The 10,739-nt window shown below is 40.3% G+C and overlaps 1 protein-coding gene across 5 annotated transcripts; it reads left to right on the top strand.

Moving 5' to 3' along the window:
• The first annotated feature begins 234 nt into the window (after positions 1–234).
• Positions 235–10,635, top strand: CASP6 (caspase 6). Of its 5 annotated transcripts, XM_030948412.1 has the most exons (9): positions 235–369; positions 654–751; positions 2,072–2,113; positions 2,869–2,914; positions 4,659–4,808; positions 5,249–5,325; positions 5,758–5,933; positions 8,003–8,156; positions 8,766–10,635. In XM_030948412.1, exons 4-9 carry the CDS (start codon positions 2,886–2,888, stop codon positions 9,002–9,004), a joined length of 825 nt encoding a protein of 274 aa, XP_030804272.1. In that variant the 5' UTR covers positions 235–369; positions 654–751; positions 2,072–2,113; positions 2,869–2,885; the 3' UTR covers positions 9,005–10,635. The 5 variants fall into 5 exon arrangements, with proteins under 5 accessions (XP_030804272.1, XP_030804268.1, XP_030804271.1 ...); XM_030948408.1 differs by lacking the exon at positions 654–751 and having other exon boundaries at positions 246–369; XM_030948411.1 differs by lacking the exon at positions 654–751 and having other exon boundaries at positions 246–369; positions 2,872–2,914; positions 4,662–4,808; positions 8,766–9,004.
• The last annotated feature ends 104 nt before the right edge of the window (positions 10,636–10,739 follow it).

Genomic DNA, 10,739 nt, shown 5'->3' with positions numbered 1-10,739 from the left:
TGGGCCTGAAATGGGAATTTGAGTAGAGTTTTGAAAAATTCAAACTAAGTGAATACGGGAGGCTCTCACCATATTTCAGGACGCTGGTTTTGTACAAGCCGGTGTAGTTACTCGACCACGGTCTCTGAGTCCCAGCCCAGGAGCACAAGAAACACAGAACTTTAATACCGCACCCTTGCGCTTTCCCGGCTTTTCCGCGGGAGCAAAAGGCGAGGGGCGGGGCGACCAGGCGAAGGCTCAGAAGAGGAAGAGAGGGGAAGGCTTGGAAGAGAGGGCAGGGCTTGGCTGCGCTCGGTTCGGTTCGTGTCGGTGTACAGCCGGTGCCTCGGTCCACGGCGATGTCGGGCTCGGAGCGGCAGCCGCGAGCGGGTGCGTGTGCGGAGGGGACGCGGTGGGGAAGGGCCGGGCCGGGCCGGGCCGGGCCGGGCCGCTCGGGGTTCCTGCCGGAGGCAGCGCGGAGCGGGAGCGGGCCGGGGAATGTCTGCGAGGGGCCGCGGGCAGCGGGGCTGCCCGGCCGGAGCGCCCGAGCTTCCCCCAGAGGGGGAGCGCGGCCCGGAGGGCGCTGCCGGCGCTCACGGAGAGCCGGAGCTTCTATCCTTTCTCCTGTGAAAATTTCCTTTCTCACGTTCACTCTCCTGTGAAAATTTAAAAAGTTTAATAAAGGACGATAGAAGGCAAGGACCACAGTGAAAAAGGTTCTTACGGCCGGGTGCATCTTGGCCCTCAGGCAAGACCACACTTATCTTCGGAGGTAGGCGCATTAGCCATTACATCCATTGCATCAGTCTCTAGCGTATTCAGTGCAATTCAGTTATGCACAGTAGACTTTCATTTGTGCATAGTAAACTTTCCTTTTTAGTTTACATAGTCCAATAACTATTTAATTTGGGTCTGCCTTTTTAGAGCATGTGGATTCCTTGGCTGTGGTTTTAGTCCATTCTTAACACCTCCAGTTTTTGTGCCTTGGTCCACACTGTCTTCAGTGAAAGCTGATAGTTGGCATGTAGCAGGTGTCTTCTTCATTTGTTCATTGGATGTTACCCCATCCAAGCAGGCATTTTAACACAAGCATACTTACATCAGCTATTTCACTAAGCTCAATTAACAACAGAAATAAAAACTATCTTTATAACAAAGTTACTTTAACATTACACATCTAAAATCCATGTTAATATCTGTGAAAAGCCAGTATTATAATGTGTATCTATAACATTTCCTTCCTTTTGGAGGAGGAAAGGAACGTTCGGGAAGGTGGGAGGTGAAGGATGGCCAACGAGGAAATGGATTTGCAATAAATCCAGGGCACGCATCACAGGGGAAAACCCCTCCTGCTTCCCGGCACGGGGCAAGGCCTCGGGACAGGGAAAGTGAGGAAGGTTCCTGCCATGTAACTGGAGGGCAGGAGAAGTCAAGGCAGCAAAACTTGGGCTGGATCCCCAGAGATGCAGCCAGGCTTAAAGGAGTTTCTTTTGTGTGCCATTCGGTTGTTTCTAAGGGCCTTGCCCTTTGTGGTCTTGATGGTAGATCTGTTGAGATCCAGATTCCAGTGAGATCCCAGTGTAACCTAGTGCACACCTGATTTTTGATTCCTTTGAAGCAATCCGTCTTCACGAAATTAGGGATAAGTAGTCCCATTGGTCTCAATCAGATTTTAGAACAAACTTGTTCCTGTGTAAGACAAACAGAAAACTTTTCATTAATCATGATAATTCAAATAGTGTTTATGTGAATGAAGCTGCGATACGAGAGGGACAATGAAAAACCTAAGACTAGGAAGTTACTAAACAGGATTAAATTAACAGGAAAATTTTTTCCTAGTTTCCTGTAGCCCAGGAATTCTAGTCCTCCTGTGTCTACATTTTCTGTCTTAAAGTTTGATGACTATAAAATTTTATTATCTGTTTCATGAGGGGGCTGGATCACAAGAACTTTTGTCCTCTATCAAGATACAGCTATGTTAGTTTTGCAAAAGGCATTAATAACATGTGAAAAATAGATGTGAAAAGCTAGTATTGTATGTGCAAAGTAGTTTGCAAAATACATGTACATGTGACTCTTCTTATAATTGCAGGCCATGTCCAGCTGGATAGCAGACCCATATTACCCAGTGCAGGTACAGTGTCATATACAGTTCTCATAATGTGGTAGTTAGTCTCTACCAGCAGTCGTAGTGATTTAGTACACCACTGAGATGCTTCAGTAAGAGGAACAAGGATTTTAGCCCAACCATGTGCAAGTCTGTAGTTCTGCACACTCCCAAGATGTGCACGTCCCTTGTTGTTCCCACACCGTTACTTTTATGTCCCTTCTGTACTGGAGGTACTTAAAATCTGTATAGTTCGGCAGAAGAAAAGGTTTAAATCTTGCATTTTTTCAGCTGTCAATAGCTGTTACAGTATCTACTGTGACTCATGCTGCCTCCAACCTCAAAGAGAATGCTCAGCTTTGTATTAGCAGCATTACTGAAAGAAAAGAAACACCAATGTATTTTTAAGTTATGTAAAATTTTTACTATTGAGTTAGAGTCTCGTTAAAAAAAAATACACCAAGCTAGTTAGTTATATAAAATCATCATCTCTGAATATGTTTATATAGGTACAGATTCACAGATAGATAGAAAATATTCATGTCTTGACCACCTGAAATTCAGACTGCTGGAGTCAGAACTTCCAGAACAGCTTCCAAAAGCTGTGGGTACAGACCAACACTAATGAGGCTGTTTACCTGCATGCTTACTTACCTGATGTGTGAATAAGCTTTTGGTTCACATTAACAGCTAAACTTTAAGGCTGGATGCATAATTTCAAATTGGTTTTGTTTGGTTTTAATAAATGAGTTTGTGGCTAAGTAACTTTTTGATTTCTCCAGCAGATGGAAATGAGAACATGACAGAAGTAGATGCACTCCATATAAGGTAAAGTTCTGGTGGCAGTGACAGATGTCCCAAGGGACTGAGGTCAGTGCAGGGTTTTCTGATTTTTGTTAAGAACTGGATAGAATGATTTGATTCAACTCCACCCACTTACAAAACATGTTTGTAGTTTTAGCTACACCAGCTGCAGATGTGAAGGCATGTGGAAGGGATTATGAAGAGTGTTCTCTTTTTATTGTAGGCAATGTGCAAATACCATCACATTCTAAGGAGCCACCGGACAGACCTAAGTGTTAGATTGTAGCACAGGAACTTATTCCTCTGGAAGTAGGGGAAATGGACCATGGAACAGTGATTCCATAAAAGCCCTGAAAACAGTAAACCACCTGCCTGATAACTTTGCCTTATCCATACAGCTGAGTAGAGAAAGAACTATTTAGGGAATTATCCCAAAATGGTCATTCACAGGATCCAGTGATCAAACTGTCCAAAATCCCTACTAGCCATGCACCTAGCCAAACCCTAAGGAAGAGAAATTGACAAAATCTGAAAAAAATCTGGTACGAGTGAAATTGTTCATAATTGCAAGGCTAAAATTTATAATCTTTGCATTTTATCCTGTTTGGTTCTCAGAATGGGAAGAATGTGATCAAGCACCCAATTTCTCTTATTGGTTATCCAGCCAACATTGTTATATCTCCCTGACTTTGAACAGTCATTCTAAATTCCTGTTTTCTGTCTGAATTCTTGTGTGTATGTTACAAAAACATGTTTCATTACGGGGATTATCATAACAAAGTGGAGAAGCAGAGACAGTCTGCTGTAATGTATGATGTAAGGTAATGATGATAATTTTGCTGTGAAACAAAGGCATTTGCCAAAGAAACTCTGATCTTCAACATCTGCAGACAAATATTCTAAGCAACTTTCTCCTGTAATTGCACCAAACCTGAATATTCCACAGCACGAAAGAAAGTATTAAGATGGCAAAAATGACAGCTCTGACCAGAGCCAGTCCTAGGGCAGCATGACCTGGACTGTCATTCCATGTACTTCGAACTCTGGACCTGTCTATTGCCAGCATTGTTGCCAGAAGTGTTTCAGTTTCTGTTTTCTGCACCAGTAACTACAAAAGCAGAAAGATTGTCTCTTCATCCTTCTAATTACAGCCATGTCAACACTTAGCATCTTTTGGGTCCAAGTGTTGACATGACTGGCTCCCCTCTGTGGAGCCAGTCCAGAGTGTGCTGTCACACATCCTATGATGTGTTTTGCTGATAAACCAATAAAATAGCAGAATGCTACTCCCAAACACACAGGTATTCTATGTGTTTGCTGCCATGATAAAGTCCTGTACTTAGAACCTGGGTCGGTCATTTTTTCTGTCCCTAAAAAGACCTCTGTCCTTCAGGAGTTTGTGGGCTGGTTACTAGAAACTTAGATGAACTTGTCAACTTAAACTTGTCAAATTAAATTGTCGTAGCTTTCATTTCATTAGGGTAAATATCAAACATTTGTTCTCCTCTTGCAAGATACACTACACTTAGCACCTCTTCCCCAGTTAATAGTCTATTGATTATAATGCAGCTCTTGATTTACTTAGAAAAACTTGATGTGAATCACAGACAGCTACAATTCCAAGTAAGTGCATGTGTCCTATCCAATTATGTTAGTATTTATCTAAACACATAACATGGAGAATTGGAGCCATGTCTGAAATGCACCATTATGTGCCTTAACTAATGAAACAGCCTCATTTACCAAGAATGTTTTCCATCTGTGGCAGCAGACAATCACGTGATCTTGAAGAGAAGTACAAAATGGACCATCAAAGAAGAGGAGTTGCATTAATCTTCAATCATGAGCACTTTTACTGGCAATTAATGATGAAAGACAGACGTGGGACTATGGTGGACAGAAAGAATCTGAATCGCACGTAAGAAACTTGGTTGCTCCACTAACCCTTAAAAAAATCTAAATTTTAGAAATCATGGTCAAATTAAGGAGTTACCTAAATCTTGTGTTTAAGTAGTGACCAGAAGATTTTGCAGACATAGCACCAATGCAACTTGAGTGAAGAAAGCGCTAATTAAAAATCTTCAAGGCAAATTTTTCTTAGGTCACAGAAACTGCTGGCACCAGAAGTCCTGTGAGTTCAGTGAGTCCAGAGCTTTCTTTGGACAAACTCTTTGAAGTAACTTTAGGTGTTAGACCTCTACTTGACATCAGTTTGAATTCAAAATCAACTTTAGTAGTTTTGTTCATAAATAATGCATAAGAAAATTAATCCCCTCACAGGGAAAGAAACTGAGTTGGTAGCAATTGATATATAATTTGAGCAAGATTTTTACTAACATTGATCTGTTCTAACAATAGTTTGACAGACCTTGGGTTTGAAGTCAGGGTTTTTGATGACCTGAAAGCAAAAGATGTGCAGAAGAGAATTGATGAAGGTAAGAGACTGTGTGTTGGTTATGTCTATTGCAGCAGAATTCCCAGATACCTTTTCTTCCAATCTCTCCATCTCACTTAAAATGAATTGTTGTGCACAAGGAATTTAACATTAGAAGGATTTAAAGGTTAGACTGAAAATCATTTTATTGCAATGTATGTGAAGCTTCAGTGAGAGAACTAAGTCACAAAAAGCTGAAAGATGGTATATGGAGCTGGGAGAAGATAATTACATTCTTCTTTTTATAGTTAGTGCCCCTTCAGCCAGGCTGAATCAATGCACCTTGAAATCCCTACAGTATGGCTTTTCCTGAAAATGGCATCCATTTGAAAAAGGACTGACTGGGAATTCAATGATATGATACAAATGTATGATGTTTTTTAGACCTGAATAAAGAGTGTTTCATCATTTAAACACCACTTGACTATTTCAGCCTCTAAGGAGGACCACAGCAATGCTGACTGCTTTGTGTGTGTGTTCCTGAGCCACGGTGACAATGACCACATTTATGCCTATGATGACAAAATCAAAATTCAGACAATGACAGACATGTTCAGAGGAGACAAGTGCCAGAGTTTGGTAGGAAAACCAAAGATATTTATCATTCAGGTAAGATGTCCGTTTCTGAATTCAGTGAAGTTAACACTGACTTTTGTCTTCCTGCAATACAGATGTCAGTTTTCCTGATGCAGTCCTTCAACAAGGCATTTAAGACAAGGATTTTTCTCTTTTTATTAGAAATCCTAATGTATACTACTGTTAATATTATTACAGCTGTATTTAATAAGTAATTTTACAAAAAGAAACACAAATTAAACCCATGTCAGATCGACTGTCAGTGTTTTTACAGCCTCAGCTCAGTTCCTATTGGTCACACTTCACAGCCCAAGGCTAAGCTGATCAGCTATCTACCCTTTGTATCTTCATTGCTTACTTCCAGGCAAGTCCCTTTACTTGATCCTCAGTCAAGTTGGGTTTTGTGTTTGGCTTTTTTGTCTGTTTTCTTTTTTTTTGTGGGGCTTTTTGGTTGGTTGGTTGGTTGGCTTTTTTTGCCTATGACCTATACTCAGCATCTCTGTAGAATCCAAAGAATCAAATTAAGGCTTTATTGTCTCAGAAACACTGTTTGTGCTAAGTGGTCAGATAAAGACCATATGTAATCTCCTGTTCCTTCCCTTGGTTCATGGGAGAATGAAAGTTGGGAGGTACCTCTGGAGGTCTCTGGTCCAGCCTCCTGTTCAAAGCAGAGTTATGGGGTCAGAGCAGCTCATGCAGGGCTTTATCCCATCTTTATCCAGATTACAATTAGCAAACTCATATATGAACCTGGATTTCAGCAGACTGTAATTGTAGCAGTTTACAGAATAATTCTAAGTATTACCTTTTTTTTTCCCAAATGCAAGCTTCCTCAGGGCACAAGGTTGCTGCAAGAAGCAGTATATTGTTAATTCACCTTTCATTAGGATTCATTCAGATTTCCTTTTCTTTTTTTTACCTGGTGCCAAAGATGGAAAAAAATACTTTCATATTTAAATTTTAAGGTCAAAGTAATACTTGGAAACACTTATATACTTATCAAAAAGCTAATTAACTTAGTTCATCAGCTGAGTTGTTTATTTTCCAGCACAACTGGCATAGCAATTACCTCTGGAAATCAGAAACATCAAGATGAAACTTTATCATTGTAAAGAAGATTCTTTGTGTTTTCTTTTTTAGTGTAGTTCTGAAATAATGCTCCTTTGTGTCTTTTGAGTGTGTTCTCACCTTGTTATCCTCCATGTGTAGCCTTTCTGCTCCACTGACAATAGTGGGATCACTACTGACTTCTCACAAAAAACCTTTCCTCAACAAACACACCTGAGACTGCACTAAGAGCAGAAGTGTACAGCATGTAATGATGGTTGTGCTTCAGAGCAGTAATTCAGCACTGCCTTGCCACCAAGGGAGGCAATTCTTCCTCTCTACTCAGCAGTGGTGAGGCTGCCTCTGAAGTATTGTGTCCAGTCCTGAGTTCCCCAGTTCAAGACAAATACAGACTTACTGGAGTGGGTCCTGCAAAGGGCTGCAGAGATCATTAAGGGACTCTGGAGCATGTTCGATACGAGGAGAAGCTAAGAGAGCTGGACTGTTCAGCTTCGAGGAGATGGCTCAGGGGAATCTTACCAATGTTCTGAACAGCTGGTGGGAGGGAATAAGAGGGAGACAGGCTCTTTTCAGTGGTACCCAAGTGACGGGTTAAGAGGCAACTGGAACAAATTAAAACACAAGATTTCACCTCAACACAAGAAAACACTTTTTTTACTGTAAGGTTGGTCAAACACTGGAAAAGGTCACCCATACAGACTGTGGAGTCTCCACTTACGGAGGTCCTCAGAAGCTGACTGGACATAGTCCTGGACAACATGCTGTAGCTAACACTGCTTGAGTCAGGGGGTTGGACTTGATGATCTCAAGAGATCCCTTCCAGTCTTAGTGATTCTGAGATCATCTTCGAGCTTTCAATGGACTTTGTCCCCAACATTTTAAGTGACAGAGAAATAAACGTGTCTTTCTGAAGGCAGAGCCATGGTGATGTGGCACACCTAGCTGAACAGAAGTGCCTCTGGTTTGTGTCACAATTATCATATTAACAGTGAGCTCGGCAGGGGTGCAAACATAACACCACTTCTCACCAACAGGCCTGTCGAGGTGATCAACATGATGATGCAGTCATTGCTCACGATGCAATAGACAGCAATGAATCCCCTGACAATAAGACTGAAGTGGATGCTGCTGGTGTCTATACTCTGCCTGCTGGTGCAGACTTTATCATGTGCTACTCTGTGGCACAAGGTGAGTTCTGATATTTTACGTCCAGTGCCAGATACTTCACTGTAACAACTCTGAACAGGTCTTCATTTTGCAATCCAAAAAATGAGGGCAGTTCCATGTAAATCTGATTCACATGTCTGATAAGTAACAACTTGTCTGGGAAAGAACGTTATGTGCTAGAGAAGAAATGAAAGTAAATTATCAAGGTTCATTAAGTTTGCCAAACAAAAGCATTGTCATCAGTCTTGAGGCTGAGCTGCCTCCTGACAGCCAACATCCATCTCTTTTCCAGGATTCTGGTGACTTATAAATTTCCCTGCACTACATGCCTGTTCTCTCCAGTCCCCCCCATGTATGTTGTCCTCAGTCCCATCTGCTCTCATATGAAGTAGAGGTGCAGTCCTGTAAGCTAGCAATCCCTGAATCATGTTACTCTTGGCTGAGCACCACAAGTGGTACCAAAGCCGTTTCCCATCTACAATGTGCAGTGTAATTGGCAAAGTAAGATTTACACCCATTAGTAATTCCTTATAGATGGCAGCTAGCAAACAGTGACTCTCATAAGTATTTTTCCAAGAGGTTATCAGTACTTACATTTGGATCTAATTTTATGTTCTTTTTCTATTCTAGGCTACTACTCTCATCGTGACACTGTATTTGGCTCCTGGTACATCCAAGATTTGTGTGAGACCCTTAGGGATCATGGATCTTCCAGGGAGTTCACAGAAATTCTTACTGCTGTTAACAGGAAAGTATCATATCGCACAGTGGGTATGTGCAAAGACATTAATGCTATAGGGAAAAAACAGATTCCTTGTTTTGCCTCAATGCTAACTAAAAAATTGTATTTTCATCCAAAATCTAAGTAGATTATTTAGCAGTGATGACCATTACTATTACCTGCTGCAGAGCAAAGAATACCATCTTAGCTGAGGAGATGTAATATTCTACAAGATTGTCTGTAAAATCACTGGGATCAAACATTACAATTTGCATACCTAATAGTTTCTAAAATCTTGAAGCAGTCTTAAAACTAGAATTATACCAGGGAATTCATCTCAGGGAATATGGGAAAAGTTGACTGGGGCCAAACTATTAGAAGGTACTCAGATTTTATTGAAATTGATGCTTGAAATTGAAATCAATTGAAATTGATTTTTTTTCCTAAAAGCATCTTGCTTGACTGCCATCTAACTATGGCACATTTTACTATTTCCAAAACATTTTTACTGTTCTGTTAGATTAACTTGTCTTGCTCCTAGAGCACAGTTTACAGGGAATATACTTTGTAGGGCATCTTTTTAAATTTGTGGACAGCAGAATCCACAACTTTTATAGCTTTATTGGGCTTTTTAGACATTATTTTCTTGCCACACTAAAAAGGAACTTAATTCCTTGAGTACAACTATAGCATTAATATAGGATTAATCAAATAGGGTTGATAAATAAAGGGTTTCCTTTTACTTGAATATAATTTATACTTGAGGCACAATTACAGTTTTCTGGTGCTTTACATCCTCAGGAGAAAAACAGCAGTAATGAGACGAGACCACGTACAGTTTGCTCAGGGTGAGCTTGCCTTGTCTGTATCTCTAAAGCTAATGGTGCTGAACATCTCTAGGCAGCTCTACAAAATATAACATATGCAAACCTTCATACTTCAGGCCTTTGAGTTGCATCAGACCTCCTCTTGGCCCTGGAGAAGATCAGCCATACCTCTGACCATGTGCCAAAAGTGATGGTGCATGGTCACCACAGGATTGTTACTGCTGCAAAAATTGTGCTGACTTGAACCAAATATTTCTTTTTTGTTAAGGTTATTAATTGTTCCTCTGAGGGACAACAGAGAACTCAATCTGAGCAAAGTGTCTTATTCCACTTTCCTGGGGAAAAAATAATTGGTTTACTGGTTCTGCTTTAGTTAAGTCTGTCCATATACAATATTCTGAGTCATAAATGCTGTATCTTACTACACCTGCTTTTAAGCAGGTGTATAAATCATGTATGTTTGAATGTTTTGCTAAATTCTTTCAGTAAAATGCAACAGTGAAACATAAATGATTTTATAGCAAGTTTGAGATGCCTTACTTTTCCAGCACTAATCCACTTTCTTGGGGAAAAAAATCATTAGTTTACTGGTTCTGCTTTACTTAAGTCTTTCCAATACAATGTTTGAGTTATAAATGCTGTATCTTACTACACCTGCTTTTAAATGTTGTATGAATCATGCATGTTGGAATGTTTTGATAAATTCTTTCAATAAAATGCAACAGTGAAATATAAATGATTTTATAGCAAGTTTGAGATACCTTACTTTTCCAGCACTATTTACTAAGAAAGCTTAATTGTCATGCTAATCCAAACTTCACCTATGGTGTCACAAAGAGTCAATGCACGGATCAGGGAAAAGGAAACAGTAACTTCAGGAAAAGAATCTTCACTACTCCATAGAGAAGTTAATTATCCTATGAGCTACTGTTATGTTACAGTAAATGGTACTAAAAAGGCTGTCCTTGTTTGTTCTGTCATTTTACCAGCAGTAAGAATGCCCCCATTGTACTAATGAGATTTGACAAATATTTAGAAGAACTTTGCTTTAGCAGT

The sequence above is a fragment of the Camarhynchus parvulus genome, chromosome 4 (assembly GCF_901933205.1).
Source record: "Camarhynchus parvulus chromosome 4, STF_HiC, whole genome shotgun sequence".
NCBI classification, from domain to species: domain Eukaryota; kingdom Metazoa; phylum Chordata; class Aves; order Passeriformes; family Thraupidae; genus Camarhynchus; species Camarhynchus parvulus.
This window is presented reverse-complemented; position numbering and strand designations above follow the sequence as displayed.

Coding starts and splice junctions, on each gene's coding strand:
- CASP6 (XM_030948408.1), top strand. CDS start 339: ATGTCGGGCTCGGAGCGGCAGCCGCGAGCGG. Junction 4,809..5,248: donor AGAAAGAATCTGAATCGCAC/GTAAGAAACTTG, acceptor TTCTAACAATAG/TTTGACAGACCTTGGGTTTG. Junction 5,326..5,757: donor GCAGAAGAGAATTGATGAAG/GTAAGAGACTGT, acceptor TGACTATTTCAG/CCTCTAAGGAGGACCACAGC.